The sequence below is a fragment of the Engraulis encrasicolus genome, chromosome 24 (genome assembly GCF_034702125.1).
Source record: "Engraulis encrasicolus isolate BLACKSEA-1 chromosome 24, IST_EnEncr_1.0, whole genome shotgun sequence".
Classification (NCBI taxonomy): domain Eukaryota; kingdom Metazoa; phylum Chordata; class Actinopteri; order Clupeiformes; family Engraulidae; genus Engraulis; species Engraulis encrasicolus.
The window spans coordinates 23,612,957-23,632,728 of NC_085880.1; the positions used below are offsets into that span (position 1 = coordinate 23,612,957).

The 19,772-nt window shown below is 42.3% G+C and overlaps 3 protein-coding genes across 5 annotated transcripts in view; 2 read left to right on the forward strand and 1 right to left on the reverse strand.

Moving 5' to 3' along the window:
• slka (STE20-like kinase a) overlaps positions 1–2,661 on the reverse strand; it is a 38,286-nt gene extending 35,625 nt beyond the window's left edge. For all 3 annotated transcript variants that reach the window (XM_063191458.1, XM_063191457.1, XM_063191456.1), the window contains exon 1: positions 1,740–2,661. In XM_063191458.1, coding sequence (XP_063047528.1) covers positions 1,740–1,889 — 150 coding nt within the window. In that variant the 5' untranslated portion in view covers positions 1,890–2,661. The remainder of the gene's footprint in view (positions 1–1,739) is intronic.
• Positions 2,662–4,755: 2,094 nt separating this feature from the next.
• On the forward strand, positions 4,756–7,794 carry si:ch211-223p8.8 (dual specificity protein phosphatase 13A family protein). Its single transcript, XM_063192280.1, has 3 exons — positions 4,756–4,961; positions 6,066–6,283; positions 7,530–7,794. The coding sequence occupies exons 1-3, from the start codon at positions 4,789–4,791 to the stop codon at positions 7,787–7,789; spliced, it is 651 nt and encodes a 216-aa protein (XP_063048350.1). The 5' UTR covers positions 4,756–4,788; the 3' UTR covers positions 7,790–7,794.
• Positions 7,795–8,319: 525 nt separating this feature from the next.
• zgc:153981 (dual specificity protein phosphatase family protein) lies at positions 8,320–18,932 on the forward strand. Its single transcript, XM_063192281.1, has 3 exons — positions 8,320–8,444; positions 8,818–9,035; positions 16,603–18,932. The coding sequence occupies exons 1-3, from the start codon at positions 8,320–8,322 to the stop codon at positions 16,812–16,814; spliced, it is 555 nt and encodes a 184-aa protein (XP_063048351.1). The 3' UTR covers positions 16,815–18,932.
• Positions 18,933–19,772: the final 840 nt, after the last annotated feature.

Below are 19,772 nucleotides of genomic sequence, written 5' to 3' on the forward strand. Positions count from 1 at the left end.
CACTGACTTGTATATATACCCCGCCCCGCGATCCCACCCCACGATTCGGATTGGACAGGCTGGGAAATATCTGATTCAGTTCGGGCTCGTCTAAGATTTCCAGACCCTCGTGCGAGCTCATGAAGTTTAACAAAGATGCACGAAGGGTCTGCGTGAGAGCCAGGCTAGGTCGTCACATCAGTTGCTTACAAAATTCCACCGAAAGAATTGGGTGTCACTATCCCAACACATAACTTACAGACACATGACACACCTACAGTACTGTACTCTCTTTACAAGTACTCTGTAGGTGCAACATCAAGGCACATCATTTTTTGGGGGCCAGTCCTTTCTGAGATACTGGACAGCTAATGGGGTGTGGATTTGTTTAGACATTGTTTATAAAATCTTACATAATTCATATCATCTCAAAAGTACAGTGCATATAGTATTGTAATAGTATAGTTGTAAGGTGTCTTCTGATATTTCTTAACCTTTGGAATGATATTTGGAGTTTGTTTAGACCTTTAAACCAATATGTAAACTATCTTATGTTCTTATTAGTTGACCATGATTTCAGAAAGGGCTGAACAAACATGACGTGGCTCCTGGTACGGACAAGTCAAGGGTAGAGCGAGTACCGGTCTGTTGAAACTGGTTGGAATTCTTCTTTAAGCGTATACATATGCAATGCACACTTATCATTTCTTTTACCATTGTGAAGCTTGATTGCACAACTGCAGGCAGCACTAGTGAATTATGAGGAAATACCTCTTTCCTGCTGAATGCTTCATGATTTCATCATATCATGCAATTGTGTGAGAGTGAGATACTAGATAGTGAGGATGTGCTAGAGAGTGTCTGTGCATCTATCATTGTATAAGTGTGTGTGTGTGTGTGTGTGTGTGTGTGTGTGTGTGTGTGTGTGTGTGTGTGTGTGTGTGTGTGTGTGTGTGTGTGTGTGTGTGTGTGTGCGCGCGTGCGTGTGTGTGTGTGTGTGTGTGTGAGGGGAGAGGGAGATGGAGAGAGAGGGGGGGGCTAAGTGAGTGTTTGTGTCTGAGGAGAGAGAGAGAGAGAGAGAGTGAGAGAGAGAGAGAGAGAGAGAGAGAGAGAGAGAGAGAGAGAGAGAGAGTGGGAGAGAGAGAGATGCCTACAGTGTGCCATAGACTACTGATTGATTGAATATTGGCCTATATAGTACACTGTACTGGAGCTGCCATAATACATGTACAGGAGGCACTATTATAACAAACTACATATTGACATTATAGGCCCACATTTCTAGGCATGGGCCAGCTATGGGGTCACTTTACCTTGGCTATGTGACCTCATGTTACTCTGCCAGCCATGAGAGGCGATGGTTGTGTGGGTGTAGCCTACCTCCTGTGGCTCTGTGTTCGTGTGCAGGCTATCGGTGGCCTACTACAGCACAGATGGGTGGGTGTAATGTTAGCCAGTTAGCGCACCATTCAGAGCCCATAAAACTTTGATGCTGCGTTTCAACCCGATGCTGTGTTTAGCAGCCTACTCTGTGGAGAATGACACCCCATTCACTTACAACCAACCTGAGGCTTCATGGAAGTGCGTCCTTTTTCAGACTAGTAGTAGGCCTAGTATAGCCTACTAATGCAGTCTACTTTAGGCAGTGAACATGGACGCCAAACTGTAAGAATTACGCAGTCTGTTAATAACCTATGAGTGTGTTTTCTCTTCCATTTGACATGTACTTAGTGAACACTTTATCAAGACGGTATGTTTACCTTGTACACTTTGCCAAAGGCTCCATCTCCCAGTTCTCCTACAATCTCCCACTCGTCCTCTGGATTCAAGTCCCTGTGAACGTGCTCGTATTGTTTCTTTTTCTTCTCAGTTCCCAGTTTAAATATTTTCCGAAAATTAAAAAAAGACATCGTGCTTGTTCGGGAGAGGGGTCTTCAACGTCCAACACAGCCAGAGGTGAAAAAGAAGGAAATAGCCTACGTAGGCTATAGCCTTGTATTGAATGTAGCCAAATTGATTTCAGGCAGTTATTTCGTACCCAGTCTAGCTGTCTGAATGAGACAACACAACGGACACCAGTGTAAAGGCGTCAGTGCAATACAGCAACATCCACTCTCCAAATCATAATCGTGCTCTCTGCCTCATGACCGCCCCACAGTGTAGAACTAGCCTGTTTCACAATAATGTTACAATGTATCGCCTCAGTAATCCGGGATGTGCTAGAACTCGACACAAACGCCTCCTTCGAATGGCTTCTGGTGGAACGATGGCAGCATCTGAGAACCAAAAAAAATCGATGGCAAGGAGCAGTAGGCTACTCGAATCTACACGTATCCAAAATTAAAACAGGCTGAGTTTCGAACATGTTTATCCATGATCTTGTCGCCGAGTAGGCCATCCGTTAGTTAATAGCGCTATTATAGCGGATGCTGATCTCACCACACCAAACTCCACGGACAAGCTTCTATGATTCGGACAAGATTGCTGAGACGTCGACCGAATGATTCGCGCTCCTCCACTGAGATTTACACAAGTGTATGGGGAATGAAAAAGGTAATCCAGTGGACCTCCCAGACGGGAATAATTCCTTTCAGCATCCACGTTTTTCTTTCCTGAGCCAGTCCAGCGTCTATTCCACGGTTTTTCTCTCATGAGTCAAGACATGAACTTCCCTAGGACCGTGTAGCCAGATGGGTGATGTCAAAGCGCGTTCTCAGATTGCGCAGGCGCGCTGTGGGTTGCCAAAGAATCGGCGGCAGCGTGGAGATGAACAAAACGAGACAAAGCAAATGCAAATTGCGTTTGGATCGATTCATCCCACGTGGCATATTTCAAGGAGCAAAACAATAAATACAGTGCTGATGCATAGCCTATCTCTGCGTCTGCGCGTTTTCTTAAACAATTGGATCCAAGCAAGTTTATTAATTATGTGGAGGCAAATGGACTTGGAAACAGAATAGAATATAATAGAATAGAATAGAATAGAATAGAATAGAATAGAATAGAATACAAGTCAAAATCGACGTTTTTTTATTTGCCATATGTGCACAGATAGGCCCCTAGTAGTCCAGGAGCTCTTGCCACCACCTGAGCCAATAGCTTACATAAACTGTAAAACAATATGACAGACACTATAAGACATTACAATAGACATAAAGGAAATAACATAAAATAATGACAGTCCCTGGAGGTTGTTTGGGTCGTTTGCTTTGTCATCAGTCCAACTGTACGGGAAGAGGCTAAGAAGAATAGAATAGTTAGAATAGAATAGAATAGAATAGAATAGAATAGAAGGTTGAATAGATGGAAAGCGGGGCAGGTGTGCTCAGTGTGTGTGTGTGCGTGTCTGTGTGTGTGTGTGGAGCGACACAGCGGGTGACACTTTGTCTTGGTACACTTTATAAGTGTTGTGTGTAATTCCTGTGTGTAATGTCTTCTGTATTTATGTATGTATGTATGCTACTTGATACTATAATTTCCCCCTGGGATCAATAAATGATACTCTACCCTACTCTACTCTAATCAGAATGTTCCTGGCCCTGTTTAGTCCCTTAGCGCAGAGCCCATGTTAGAACCTTACTAACAACAGAAGGACCTACAGAGAGTGGTGCGCTCTGCAGAGCGCACTATCAAAGCCAACCTTCCAGGACTCTTGGGCCCTTACACTAAGAGAGTGGGAGCCAGGGCTAGGAAGATTATGCAGGATATCTCACACCCCAACTCTTACATGTTCACCCTACTTAAGTCCTGCAGACGACTCAGAACCATTCAGGCCAGAACAGAAAGAATGAGGAAAAGTTTTTACCCCCAGGCAGTGCGACTGCTGAACAGAGACTTTTTTAAATAATAATTTTCTTAGTTTTTTTTTTCTTTAACTTATTTCTCACCTTTTATTTCCTTTTTTACTTTACTTCTTTAATTTTTAATTTAAATTTTTAAGATGCAGAGCTGATGTTCTCATCATCATTTCACTACAATTACCATGTATGTGACAAATATAAGTACTTGAACTTGAACTTGAACTTGAACTTGAACTACTGTCACCAAAATTGTAATGGCTGTCTAAATCTGTTCAAGACTCAAGGCTCTCGGTAATGTCATTGCAATATAGTTGAGTATTTTCAGCAAATGGTGACTAGGCCCGCGGGCGACCCCATCTGCACTAAGAGGCTACAAAGAGGGAGCATGGTTATGGGCAACCCAGCCTACAGTACGGAAGGCAGAGGACAGCAGCCAAGGATTTTGTGTGGTCTGTTGGTCACACTCTGAAGTCTGAGTGTCACATTGATATACAGAAAGTCAGCAGGTTATTTGTTGTGGGACCAGGTGTGTGTAGGTGCTGTCTCTGGAAGTATATAGGCCTACTGTATGTGTAGGCTAGTGCAGGGCCTTGTTGACCACTGCTGAGGATTTTTTGGCAAAACCACAATTTGTAAATCAATGACTATTTGAATATTACTCGGAAATTCAGCAAGCCTAGATGTGAACCCCCAAAGGAATTTGAAGAACCCCCCACACTACACACGTTCACCACTGATGTACAGGCAAGCAGATACTTTTAAAAATTGCTTAAACTTTTCAAAATTGCGTCAATTTCTGTTACAATTTTTGTTCACCAAGATGAGTTCCTTTCTCAGGCAGAGCACAGTGGCTCATTGACCAGTGGTATCACAGTGCCATCTACAGGTTCAACTAATAACTACAAGTCCAGTACCCAAGTCCCATTGCACCTGTTCACTTCATTCTGCTCTAAAACACATGCCAGCGTCCTGCGACCGACAGCAGACAAACAAACACAGACCTCAGAAAATGGACGCAGAGGAACCTCTGACTTGTAGTGCTTCCCCTATAGATAAGGCAAATGATGCACTGAGTAGAGAGGAGACACCCAGTATGGAGACACTGGAGGAAGTTCTGCATGGTGGCCACCTCTCCTGTAACCATGTTGACGAAGTCTGGCCTAATCTGTTTCTAGGGGACATGTGAGTACAATACAGGAGGATGAGCTTTTTTTAATCAACAAAAAACACTGTTATGTATGTACTTGAGTCCCTCTAAACGCTTGGAATTAATGCGTGATACAAAGTAGGATGTTGATGCATAATAATATACTAACGCCTCCAAGTTTTTGGAAAATCATAGGGTACAAAGAGGAAGCTGCACTGTCTAGAATGTGAATGTGAATGTGCTGGCCAGTCAGCTGTGCACAAGACCCATCAAGAACATCATAGAGACTGCAGAGAAAGCCTCAAGATGGCCATGGATCTGGAGGAGGAATCTGTGTAGTATTGGGCCACCGTGGCGTAGTGGAACACAAGTTGGGAGCTGATCACCCCCAGCTGGGTTGATGAACAAAGACCTGAAACACCCCATGACCTCAAGTTCATCATGATGTGTCCAAGTAGTCCCTAGAGGTGCATTCAAGAACTGCAAGACAGTTCCATTCTACAGGCCGCTGAGGGAGGCAAATCCAGTGGCAAAATTGCATATGCAGCATCATAATTCTGAGCCAAGAATGAAGAAAAACATATTTACTAACTGGTGGAGATAGATATTAACAGATTCAACAGAACAAACTTATGGTTTTTCAGTTTTTTTCACAATATATAATTTTTTCTTTGGCCAATCAGGGCCCCCTTGGTAGATGGGGTCCCTTGGGCTGCAGCCATATAGTATCTAGCCTGTGCATTAATCCAGCCCGGTCTGTGTCTGAAGATTCATGTCCCATGACCGCTATAGTCTCTGTGTCTGCAGGTTCCTGTCCCATGACCACTATGGTCTCTGTGTCTGCATAGGTACATGTCCCATGACTGCTATGGTCTCTCTGTCTGCATATAGGTACATGTCCCATGACTGCTATGGTCTCTGTGTCTCCATATAGGTACATGTCCCATGACCCCTATGGCCTGTGTGTCTGCACTCAGGTACATGTCCCATGACCGCTATGGTCTCTGTGTCTGCACTCAGGTTCACATCCCATGACCGCTATGGTCTGTGTCTGCAGGTTCATGTCCCATTACTGCTATAGTCTCTGTGTCTGCAGGTACATGTCCCATGACCACTATGGTCTCTGTGTCTGCACTCAGGTACATGTCCCATGACCGCTATGGCCTGTGGGTGATGGGGATCACACACGTGCTGAACGCCGCCCATGGCAAGATGTGTTGCAAAGGCACTGACGACTTCTACGGCACCACCGTCCGCTACTACGGTGTGCCGGCCAATGACCTGCCCACCTTTGACCTTTCACCTTTCTTCTACCCAGCAGCACAGTTCCTTCACCAGGCCCTTGCCAACCCAACTGGTAATCTGCATCATATGTATATCCCGTCTTCATTTTTTATCAGCGTTTTAAAACAATTAAAGTGAAAAAACCAAGATTGTCTACTAACAGCCTTTCAGTTATCTGCATACACAGATTGGTCTTTGAATTACAATAATGCTTTTATCATCTAACAAAACAGGACGTAAATAGCACCATGTAGGCTACTGTAGTTTGTGGGGAAAACACAAAGCACACAGGTTAGTGCAGGAGGGCTTACATGAGTAAGGTTAGTTTTGAAGGAAAGCTTTCTCATAAGAGAAGTGTTCTTAAACTTCTTAAAGGAGAAATCCATTTTCTTGATATTGGGCCCTTGATCTCACCTTATAATCTCATGTTCTACTCACCCCTTGTTCCACTGTTTGGAAACTTCTCGATTTCACGGATAATACAGTTTTGAAAGTGTTGAGGGCGGAAAGCAAGGGCAAGGCCAGATGGTTTACTTTGGGAGAACACAGCATCCTAGAAGGAACATAAGGCCCCTCAGATAAACCAGAACAGTCCCTGAGGTACCTTTGTGGGCGAGAGTCAAGACCTTGTGCCTAATTTGAATGAATTTTAGATGTGCCACCACATTCTGGACTATTTGCAATAGATTAATTTCACAATGCCAGCTAGGAGCAGCTGAGGGGCATGGCCTGTAGCAAGTTGAGAGGCAAATAGAGTGGTTTTCTGTATATAGTAGAGTAGACCAGAGTAGAGTATCATTTATTAACCCAGAGGGAAATTAGTAACTATACTGATACAGTAGGTCTAATTGATGCAGTGTATCAGTTTTAGACAGTTTCAGCTGATGATAGTATTCTTTCATCCATGCTTGCATTTTTTTCTGTAATTTGTTCCATTCGATTGGTGCATATTGGAAATTTACCAACCTCAAATATGTGAACCCCAGGCTGTTTGTTTATGTTACCTAATATGCAGCAGTGCATTTGACTCTCAATTGTAAAAGGCATTTTGGGCATGTACATTTCACCTAGGCCTATAATTTGACAAAACGACCTTTTCCCTTTGGATAAACAAAGACGTCACTAGTATACAGACACTACCGGTATGTTGATTATTTATTTAATAGCCTTCTGCAATTGGAAATGAGAAATGATAATGTTTTAGCATTCTTTAGGTATTTTCCACAGTCTAAAACTATAACAATATTGAGGTTAAAGTTTATTTGTGAATGTGACTTTCAATAAATCTAACACCTCATGTTACCTTGTCTACTCTGCAGCCAAGGTGTTTGTGCACTGCGCAGTGGGCGTGAGCAGGTCGGCTGCATTGGTACTGGCGTACCTCATGATACACCACAACTATACGCTCATGAATGCCATTCTTCGGGTGAAGGAGAAGCGATGGATATTCCCCAACCGCGGCTTCCTGCGACAGCTCCAGTCGCTAGATGAACAGCTGCGAAGGGAGAGGACTGATTCTGAAGTATCTTGCGTGAAAGGTTTACATTCACGGGAAGCCAAAGCGGACATTTCACTTTAAAAATAGAATTAAGCGAGGAACCAAGAGTGATGCCATGGATATTTGTGAGGTAAAGGACATGACAGCGCTGACAGGTCATTAAAAATAACGCGCAATAGGGGTTTCAGATGGCTACGTAATACGAGATGGAACAGATTAGTTTGGACTTTCTTCAGAATAAACATGGTTGTTATGGCATTTTCGCATGCATTGCGTTATTTTTGGAGAACTAGGGCCATTATTTGACAGTTATTTCGTCCGTGACATGCCGTGTCCAGCGCGATGTAGCCTACTTTGAGCTAAAATCACAGTAGCTCATTGTGGGTGCACTGCACACTAGAGAATCCACACTCGTTGAAACATTACGCGTCAATAGACCACCATGCAATGACCAGTGTCCACCAATCGGCCTTTGGGAATGGATGAGTGACAGGCGTCCCCTAAAAGCACCTGCCGGGGGGAAATCACACCGCAGCCGAGGACCGGGCAGGCCAGCACAAATCAGCCAGACCCAAGTCCCACGGATGAGTTTGTGATATTAAAAGTCTACCATGACCGCTACGCAAGGTAAACAACATGGAGTTGACGTGAGGGATTTGGAGCGCATTTTGGAGAGGTGTAAACTGGAGCTGACTCCAGTCGACGAGGTCTTGCCAAACTTGTTCATCGGAAACGTGTAAGTGTTGTTATGTAATAGTCTATTTATGCGCGTTTTGGTTAGCCAATGACAAAATAAATCCTGTAAGGTAGTAGGCCTTAGTATAAACGTTATTTTAAAGAGAACGTTGCTTTGCACATGGAGTGTCCCTGTTACCCCGTTGTGCTACCCCGTTGTATTACTTTTTGCCCGACTAGATTTGTTCTATTTGGCTGTAGGCAGTATTGATTTCATCTCCAGAACTTAATTTGGCACAGCCTAGTTGGCTGTGCCTAGTTGGCTCTATTCTCCAACTCCCATTTATTTTTTGGATTAAACAGAGTGGATACTATGTTTGATGGCTGTCCCCTGGGGATCAAAGGGCTTGACCCGGGTGTATATCTGTGTTCAGTGCCATTGCACAGAACAGGACCCATCTGAAGAAGATGGGAATAACGCATGTATTGAATGCCGCACACAAGAAGCAAGGCAGCATTGGGGACCAAGAATTCTACGGAGAGGTGTTCCTCTACCACGGCATCCCCGCCGAAGACTCCTCCAAGTTCGACCTGAGCGTCTACTTCCGTCCCGCAGCAGACTTCATCCATACAGCACTGAAGAAGAAAGATGGTAAGGCAGCTTTGCTTTACGCATGAAATTATTTTTTAATTATTATTATCATTGGGCATATGCATCGTTTAGCCCGTTAATACACGGTGTTACAAAGTTGCTGTTACCATGATGGCAATGGCCAAGTCGTTGCTTTACTAAAGGCCCTGGCCTGTCCAATATTGTAGTTAACTTTTCAATGACCATTACACCTCGCCCCTGGAAGTATGGCGCACATTAAGGGGCTATAGCTACAGATACAGTATCCTCAGAAGATTTTTTAAGACTGCCTTATAGGCCTACTGTATCTCGTAACAAGGATGGAATACCCAGGGGCTCAAGAGTCAATGGGGGCCTGAAGCCCAAGCCATATTCCATTCGCATGGTGCATTAAAAACAAACTTTTAACAGCTACATTTTCTAGGGAGACAAACATCCAGGCCCCAACAATATTTTGGGGTTTCTAACTTCTGGTCTAAAACCCTAAACCTTTGTTGTAAATGAGCAACACTCATCATGGAGGGGGTCCTTTCTTGTTGACTGGCCCAGGGCTTCATGGAGTCATGATTCATCCCTGTATGTCTAGTCTACAATGTCGCAGCTCAGAAGCCAGTGGTAAAATAATGGTTGTGGTCCTTGCAACTATATTTTTTCATTTTCATTTATTTAAACTCGAAGAATCATTGAGAGCCCAGCCCTCATTTACAATGATGTCGAGTAAAACAAACAATTACACATATAAAATCATATATATATACAACATACACAATGCAACATAAATCATATAAGAGGTAAAAAATTAAGACAAACTATGAATTAAAACTTATGAGTTAAAACAAGTACAAGTATGTGATAAAAAACTTCCCAGTATTACTTTAAAATGTTCTAATGACACCAAGGCTTGAAGACCTATCCTTTGTTGTAGGGTATTCCAAAGTGAAGGTCCACAGACACTAAAAGCCGTTTTACCCAGTTCAGTGCGGGCATAAGGGACCTCCAGTAAAAAGTTGCTGCTGCGGGTTTGATATGGGTTGGAGTGCCAAACTAAAAGAGATGAAATATAAAAATGGGAGTTTACCAGTGAGGGCCTTAAAAATAAAACTAAAATAATGCATGTCCCTTCTGTGAGAAAGTGGAGCCCACCCAACTTTATCATATAACAGGCAGTGATGAGTGCTATATGGATCCCCAGTAATAAAACGAAGAGCTGAATGATAGACAGTGTCAAGTGCCTTCAGATTAGAGAGTGGTGGATGTGTGTAAATAACATCACCATAGTGAAGGGAAGAGAGAAAAGTAGGTTGAATTAAGTTTTTTGTGGAGAAAAGAGGAAAGTGATATTTATTTGTGTGGAGGAAAGATAGGTTTTGTGTGAGGGTAGTGAGAAGAGAGTGAGTATGTTTGTTGAATGTGAACTTGTCATCTAGCCAGATTCCCAGGTACTTATAATGTGATACTCTCTCAATAACAGACCCATCTAAAGTAGATATATTAAAATCATTTTTCATTCATGCCATGCTTAGATCGAGTAAAGACCATACATTTAGTCTTGCTTACGTTAAGTAGAAGCTTAAGACCAATGAAGGCATTTTGTAGAATATTAAAAGACTGCTGCAAATTCTCCAATGCTAGCTGTACAGAATCTGCAACACAATACAAAATTGTATCATCTGTAATATAGATGAATAGAGCAGTTGGAAAGGAGAGAGAGTATGCTATTTATGTACATGGTGAAGAGTACCGGACCTAATACTGAACCTTGTGGGACCCCCTTGGTTATTAGCAGGGGGTCAGATTGAGAATTACCCAATTTTACAGTATGGTGTCTGTTTGATAGGTAGCTCTGGAACCATTTACAGGCACTTGCACTAAAACCAATACCAGGCAGAATTTGTAGAAGCAGAGAGTGGTCCACAGTGTCAAATGCTTTGGATAAGTCCACAAAGATGGCAGCACAATGTTTTTTCTTGTCAAGAGAAGTGATAATATCATCAATTACTTTAGTAGCAGCAGTGACTGTACTATGTTTAGGCCTAAAGCCTGATTGGAGAGGGCTCAGAATATTATTGGTATTTAGAAATTCTTTGAGCTGATCATTTACCAACTTCTCTAGTATTTTTGAGAGACACGGTAGCTTGGATATTGGTCGATAGTTGTTAGGGTCAGTCTTATCACCCCCCTTGTGCAACGGGGTAATGTGTGCAAATTTCCATAGTGTAGGGACAATTCCAGTGGAAATAGAATAATTGAAAATGTGCAATAATGGCTCTGCTATTATATATGCCGCAGTGCGAAGAAAAAGGGGATCTAGGTGGTCTTCTCCAGTGGATTTGCGACTATCAATTGCTAATAAAGCAGATAGCACTGTATGCTTAGACACAGGATGAAGCCTAAATTCCAGATCATCGTCTCTGACATTGTCTCTGATACACATATCATGTCCAGCCCTAGGCATAAAGGAATGATTATTGCTATTATCAAAACTTTGACTGGCTAAAAGAAAAAATGTTTGTTAAGAGCACTGCAAATGTCTGATTTGTCTTGTAGTAGACAATCATCAAACTTAATGGAAGAAGGCATAGGTGTAACAGATTTATTGTTTTTGTAATTTACAGCCTTCCAGAATTTTGCAGGATCAGAGTACGAGCTAGAGACAAGGTTAAAGTAATAGTCAGATTTAGCCTTTCTTACAGATAATGTACATCTGTTCCTGATTTTCCTGAAACTTGCCCAGTCAGAGGCATCCTTGCTCCTCCTTGCTAATGACCAAGCCTTATTTCTTGACTGAAAAAGAGAGGAGAGTTCAGGGGTGAAACCATGGGTTTGTTCTACTTTTTACTCTTATCTTTTTAAAAGGTGCATTGTTTGTCAACAATGCAAATAAATGAGTTTGAGAAAAACTGTAGAGCCAAGTCAGCATCAGGAATTTCAGTTGTGAGATGAATGTCACTTTCATAGAGATCATTTAAAAAGGCTTGCTCATTAAAATGTTTCATAGTTCTTTTAACCAAAATGCGAGGCAGTGCTTTGGTTAGAGTGCTGTGCCTAATACAGGCAATGGGACAGTGGTCACTGACCCCTAAATCAAAAAACACCAGTTGCGCTATTTTTTTTTTTCATTTTATTTGTAAAAAGTAGATCAATAAGATATGATTTGCTAAAGTTCTTAGAGTTTGGTCTTGTTGGATCATTAATAAGTTGATCCAAAAATAGACTTGAGAAAACATCTCTAAGATGTTTGGAGGCATCAGTTAGCCAGTCAATATTAAAATCCCCAAGAACCAGAAACTTCTGAGTCAGTGAATCTAGATATCAATTCTGCAAGCTGATCTATGGATTTAGAATCAGCTGACGGGGGTCTAAAATCCCAACTATTATGAAGGAGTTGTTATTGGTGCCATAATAAACCTTTAGTGCAATAAATTCAAAGGATTTAGGTTCACTTAAGGAGTACAGAAATGTGACAGAGAAATGTGACTTCACGTAAATAGCCACACCCCCACCCCTCCCGACCCTGTCAATTCTAAATAAAATTGTAGCCTGAAAGGTTGACTTCAGAATCATCAATTTCACTCTTCAGCCAAGTTTCTGATAAAACCAAGATATCTGTGTTAGTTTGAGCAATTAAAATATTTAAGTGGTCCATTTTATCTCGTTGCAATATACTTCTGATATTGAGGTGGATTAACCCAATGCCTTTTCTGTCCTTAAAAACACATGGATTGTCCAAGCGAACAACGTCAGGGGTAGACTCCAATGGACATGTAGCATTCATGACTTCAGGGCTTAGTCCATTATTGAGAGGGATATCAGGAGAAGAAATAGGAAGGACAGTCTCTGGCAGGGAGATATCATTGCAGATGGGCAGGCTTTGACATTTCCGAGGAGCCAACTGCTGGCCAGAGGAGGTATTTGAATGGGAGGGTGAGCAAGCAGCAAGCAGAACGAAGTGATCTGACATTAAGAAGGGCCATCTGTAGGTGATGAGAGGGGCTACTTATTGCCTGTGTAGTTTGATCCCCAAGTGATACAGCAGGAGAGGGAGAGCTGCAATTATCAGCAGGACCCATAGTAGAGCCTGGGTGTGTTTGTGAACTGGATTGGGTCATGCTGTGTTGAATGTCAAGGTGTGCTGAAAGCAATGAACTGAATAAAGTTGGTGGTTAGCTCTAGTAGGCCCAGTTTGTTTGGATGCACCCCATCAGATCTATATAAAAATGATTTGGTCCAGAATATATCAAAATTAGCAATAAAATCATGACCAGCTAGATTGCAAAATTGTTTCAGGCCAGGTATGGAGACTATGCAATCTGCTGAAACGCTCTGTAATTACTGGAGCTAAGTGGGATAGGGCCTGACATTATGCAGCGTTTCCCGAGGCTTTCAACAGTGAGACATAACGTCTCCAGCTCATTCTGTAGCTTCACAGAGTTCCGGGCCATGACGTCATTTGTCCCCACGTGAGCAATGACAGTGTTTACGGAAGAATGTCTGTTCAATAGAGACGGAATGAGATGAGAGATGTCAACAACCCTTCCTCCCGGGATACAGTACGTGATAGCACTAGGAATAATCAGATCTCTGACAATCGAATCACCAACAATGAGAATTTCAGGAGGGCATTGAACATCGCGGTTTAAAGTGTATAGAGGTGCGAGGAGGAAGTTGTAGACCATCTGGACGCTGAGGGACGCTGTCAGCCGTGGACAACGCCGGTGGTGTTTGACACGGGCTACACAAGCTAACGACACCAGCATCATTAGCCAACAGAGGCATCGCAGTAGCCCGATGGCTTGACAAGCTATCCGCTGTTGGAGATGTAGAGGCCATGCAATCTGCTGCGGCCATCGTTGGAGAAGAGATTCTGAGCCGCTTATCAGAAACGCGCTCTGGACTCGAGCCGTCGCTGTCTGCAGACCTGTTGCGCTTGGAGGTAACTTTGCGAGCTACATGTTGACGCGGTGATGGATGGCCTGGCCTGAGCCGCTTTATCAGAAACGCGCTCTGGACTCGAGCCGTCGCTGTCTGCGGACCTGTTGCGCTTGGAGGTAGCTTTGCGAGCTACATGTTGGCGCGGTGATGGATGGCCTGGCTGGATAGCAGGCGAGGGGCAAGATTCGCTGCCCTGTTCATCCGGACATCCAGATCCACTCCGACGTGGGGCAGGCGACGTAGGGAGATCAGCAAGAGGAGCAAAGGCGTTGTGGAGCACTAGATCCGAAACAGCCCCAGTCCGACACGCCGCGACAGGAGGAGGGCGGCGGCGAGACTTGCCAGCAGCTACCGTAGACCAGGCAGAGCTACCCGGGGCGGGGGTCATGGAGACATCCGTGGAAGGCCCAGGTAGTGGCGGATATGTAGTGAAGTTATGGACTTCAAGAAACAGAGAAATCAATGATTAGCAAAAATGTAGACCCTGTTATTCACATAATCATAGTTGAAACTACAAGGGCACAATAGTGAGGATATTCATTTTTGAAAAAGAGTGGACTCTTGAAATAGACAATTTTGGAAACTACAGAGACTGTAGGCCTGTATCTGAATGCAACGGAATGCAATATGTTTATGTGAGGGTGTGCTCTGTTTTCAATCTAAGCCTGATGAGCTTGAATGACTTTGCCTAGAATGAAGTAGTCCTGTTACTACTAAGGTGTAATAATGTAATAGATACATTTCCAAGAAGGCTTAACCCGTTAACACACAGCGTTATAAATTTGCTGTTACCAGAATGGCAATGACCAAGTCATAGTGCATTACTAAAGGCCCCGTGTTATCATAGTATTGTAATACTTTTTGATTACTATTACAGCGTGCCACTGGAGGGATGATGTGCATTAAGGGGCTATGACTTAATGCTATCCAATGTCGTTCAAACAAAATATCCTACCTACTTGATTTGTCATTGAAGGATGATGCAATGCCAATTAAATACCATTACAATACATTTCGGAGAAGACAAAGGAGACACATTTTTGTGCATTGGTTATTAACAACAAATGGCTTGGAAATCTGTAAACATGAAACGAAAGGTGGTAACAGCTCCAACTCCTCTTGAAGCCAGAGTTGTTCTACATCTTTCTTTTACTGTAATGTATCGTGCTATGGTGTCTGGTGACAAGAATGACTTTGAAAATGAAACTGACGGACTATTCTTCAGTACTTTTTGTACAAATTTGATACATAGGCGACTTTATAGCTTTTCTCAGAAGGTTAATATTCAATAATTAGTACAGTTACAGTAGGCCTACGTATATCACACTTTAGACTGTGTATGTGGATGTTATGTAGACTAATTCACAGAGGACATGGATTAACACAGTATATGCATACACATAATTCATAGTCTTACTGTAATGCTTTACCTGTATAGGCTATGCATGTTTACAGTTAGTTTTATGTGAAATTCAGTGTTAACACAGTGACTTTCTAAGACAGTGATAAGAAAATTCTGTCCCTTTTTTGCAATGATACTGTATACTTACCATGGATATTTTTCATGGATGCTGCATGGATATCTTATCTTTAATGTCACTGACACAGGTAAAAGCAAAACAGGTAAAGACACCAATTTTAAAACACAAAACAAAGCAAAAAGGGCTAGATATTACCTCCTTGCACCTACAATTTCAGTGATAGATCCAGTCGGCATGCCTGGCCCTCCCAGCGAAGCTGCTTGTTTTCCTTGCTAGTTTGACTGACTTGCAATTGCAAGCCCAGGGCCCACCAACTCCGAAAAAGTGCTGTGCCGCTTCATAAAATTCATTGTTAAATCCACCTGCTGCTTTGTTTACTACATTAAGTGCGTAGGCAGTCAGATTTGAAAGGGCTCTGCAATGCTGTTGGAACTAGTGTGTGAAGGCCTTAATAAACCCATGTCTGTTCACTTTGCTGACATTGCCTCCATCTTTTGAAAAGTGTTTTTGGAGCTTTTTGTTGCCTTTTTTATGACAGGATAGTGAAGCTGTGACAGGAAAGTACTGTAGAGAGAGACATGGGTTGGGCTAAGAAATACGCGGTGCACCTCCCACCATCTCCATTGTTTATGTGCCTGGCTGCAGTCAGTGCTACAATAACAAGTCTGTTGCTTTTCTATGCCTTCGCAACTCCTATTAATGGATTGCTATGTGTTATACAGTAGTGTGACAGACTTGTATTACACATTGTAATTGACAGAGGGAAATTCTTTAAAAAAATGAATACATTCGGATTTGGACAATCTTTGATATTACAGGGACAATCCGTTTTTGGAAATAAGCCAATTTTACACCTCCCTAAGTTAAAAAAAATAGTTTTACATTTCTCCTGTTATTCCAGCCGTTCTTGGGTTCTGGCGATATTCTTAGCATGTTCTGCATCATTGAACCAAATGGGAGCAGTTTGTACTAGTTCATTTTTGGTGATGGCGATACATACTTCACCATACATGCATGCATATCAGCAGACTCAGAGAACGGATTGAAGAACAGGAGAAAAGTAAAAGTCAATTATGTAATCAAGGGGAGGTGTAGGCTATAATGAAAATGTTTCCGAAAATGGCGGACTGTTTCTTGAACTGCCTTGTAACTCCACCCCACTCTGTCCTTGGCAGGTAAGGTGTTTGTGCACTGCATCATGGGTATGAGCCGCTCGGCGACGCTGGTGCTGGCGTACCTCATGCTGAAGCGCCGGCTGCCGCTGCGCGACGCCGTGCAGACCCTGGTCAAGAGGCGGGCCGTCTTCCCCAACAGGAACTTCCTCAACCAGCTGCTGGAGCTGGAAGAACAGCTACAGAGGAAGCGGCGATTCTGCCCCCTCCTCTAAAATCATGGGACGCTCACACGCTATCTCCGTCTCAATTCACCCCACCTCCTCCTACAAACTGATACATGAACATTCACAAACTGAGCCATACGTGTACACAGTGATGGGCACCCTGGATTCATTATAGCTACAGTCCAGTGCAACATATTCCATATACCTGGTTTTACCAGTTCAATTCAGCCAGTGATTGCCTGGTTGAATGATCACCTGTTTGAATTGGACAGGTAAAACCTAGCCAGGCCATGCCTCCTAGTGACCCAACACCTTCAGCGCTGGTACTAGTCAGGTCAACTACGAGCGCTGGAGAAACAGGGAACGCCACCCACTTTGTCAGAACCGATCAACTTTGAGCAGCTCCAATGGCCCTTTTTTTAGCTCAACTTTGAGCTCTGGGTAGAGGCGTGTTCAAGGCAGTTACATGGTTTAAGCTTCGGCACAGCCTTTTCTGGCATCAACCAGTAGCACACTGAGGGAGGCGGATCAACCATGCCATTGGAGTAACGTTATGCGCTATGCACTTGGTCAGACCCAAGTCTCGAAGCGAGATTTGAAAGTCGATGATTATCAGGCAAGGTAAAGCCAGGTCATTTGGAATATATGGCGCTGGATTGATAGGCCACCTACCCCATCAGGAACTTACTCGCACAGCTGCTAAAAGCACAGTTAACCAGAAAGCGCGGCTTCTGTCCCATTCTCTTTAGACACTCATAGGGACTCAGCATTTCTCTGAAACGTTTTTGTTCCGACCTCTCAGTGATCCGACAATTTCCCTCACATTGCTTTGGAGGTACCCTATTTGATGGCTCATTGGCAAGTTTAAATAGTTGAAAGGACGTCGTTTTCAACCTGCCACTCTGCATCGCTGTTTATTCTATAACTGTATTTTTCTGAAAAACACGGAAACCCTTTTGCTATCAATAATGCATGCTTTACTTATTAATATTCTCTTCATATGTAATGGCCTGTATTGATATGTAGCATTTACTCCTGATTCAGCTTCAGAATTGGGCCTAGAATGGGAAATCGGGTTATTGAGAGGTTGAAACTGTGGGGCTTCGGAGAAAGGATATGCCGCCGACACTTGAATACACACCATCCACATTATGAAACCCACCTACCTAGACCGTTATAATAGGCCTTTTTTCATGTGCCATCAAGCAACTTCAATGCATTCAAAGCCGGTATAAGAAGCATCCAGTGGCACAGATATGATATATGCCTATACTGCACACACTCACTTTGTTTTTTTTTTTCATTTTGTTGATTTTGATTTTGTTGTAATCTAGGAAGGCGGAGGATACAATAGTCTTAATTTAGGCATAAATATCACGAGATCAATAGTTTAAGTTGAGTACTATATGTGCTCAGCAGTATATACAGAAGGTCAATAGACATAGCACACAATATATATATATATATAGGCCCTATATATAATAGGCCCTACATATATTTTGAGGGCACCAAAACAGTGGTCCTACATTGGTAGAAGGCCAAAATAATGAAACAGCCCACAGTTTTGTACTAAAAACAATGCTTGGGCAGGCACAAATCATTTCCAGTAGTTCATATATTTTCTGATATAGCCTACTGTAAGCCTATGCAACTCCTAATACCTGTACTGTATTTATTTGATGATGTAGGCCTATATTTTTGTCAATTTGAAGGGTTGTTGAAAAAATTGTGAATGAGTATGAATGAAAAGGAATCTCTTTGTGATCCTTCTCTATGTTGCATAAATATTAGCTGATTGAGTTATCTTTGCTATAATTTATAATTCATAAAAAAGATAATAAGATCATAAAATCAGTCATATGTTGTTTCCCTCCTCACTGTAAAAAGTTTGTATATTTTCGTTATTTCAACAGCTATGTGCAATAGACATCCTTTTGTCAGAGGATTACTGAAACTCAAGTGAAGAAACAAGCAATCTTTGAACGGCATATCATATTTATCTATTTTTTAAATAACAGAGCTTAACTAGAAATAATTTCACTGACTTCACAGTATTCCATAATGCTTATTTCAAAAGAAGAAACATGAGTAATCATAGTTTTGTCATGTCATATTATGTAACTAACATAACTGTTTGGGAAAGTTTGGAAAGATGTTATTTTATAAAGGGACTATGATGAAAACATTTGTTGAGTGATTTTGTTAGTGAAAAGCGTTGAGTGATTTTGTCACTGAAAAGCGCAATGAGGGAAAAGAAGATAGGGACTACAGAAAATAGAAAGGCTTGGAAAGAGGAGGAATGGCACAAGACATGAAGACAAGAGTGTCTGAGTTCAGAGGGCAGTGAGGACACTGTGTCATGGAAATGAATACACACACACACATAGAGAGAGACTGTTGAAACAGTGAAGAAAATATGACATGAAGGATAGACTACAGAAACCAAACAGAGATACTGGAACACATTTGCAGATATCACAAAAAATGATAGTACTTTAAACATTACATGTATAACATATGTGGTACTCTTGCAGATTTAATAAAGTTTAGGAAGGCAGGGAAATTAATTTGCTGATGACATGGGTCTACAATGGCCAGGCAAGTGCTCCTCAGCTTCAAGTACAAATTGCACTAAACACATCCTTTCCCCTATAAAACCCAGCATCCACTTTGGGATTTGTTCTGTGTCATGATAATAGGCTATATAACACTGGCATATCAATTGTTTACATATAACTAATACATTGTAATACCGCCAGCCATAGACTGCTGATTGAGGATCTTTTGGAAGTTCAAAGAGGATTTCCCGTTCTCTCCCTCAAGCACACACAGTGATCAGTTCACTGCACACAGCTGAGTTATGTAATTACTCCATTATGTAACCTGCTTGTTGCAAGCTACTGAGATTTCATTTCTCCTTTGTGGCATGCTGTGTAATTAAATGCACAGATCAAGTGCTATAATACCGTACACTGTAGCCTACTATGCAAGTTTCATTTTTAAAAT

Bases quoted from the DNA above. Each gene is read 5' to 3' on its own strand.
- si:ch211-223p8.8 (XM_063192280.1), top strand. From the start codon at position 4,789: ATGGACGCAGAGGAACCTCTGACTTGTAGTGCTTCCCCTATAGATAAG. The intron at 4,962-6,065 runs GTGAGTACAATA...GTCTGCACTCAG, and splicing joins AATCTGTTTCTAGGGGACAT to GTACATGTCCCATGACCGCT. The intron at 6,284-7,529 runs GTAATCTGCATC...TCTACTCTGCAG, and splicing joins GGCCCTTGCCAACCCAACTG to CCAAGGTGTTTGTGCACTGC.
- zgc:153981 (XM_063192281.1), top strand. From the start codon at position 8,320: ATGACCGCTACGCAAGGTAAACAACATGGAGTTGACGTGAGGGATTTG. The intron at 8,445-8,817 runs GTAAGTGTTGTT...ATCTGTGTTCAG, and splicing joins AACTTGTTCATCGGAAACGT to TGCCATTGCACAGAACAGGA. The intron at 9,036-16,602 runs GTAAGGCAGCTT...TGTCCTTGGCAG, and splicing joins AGCACTGAAGAAGAAAGATG to GTAAGGTGTTTGTGCACTGC.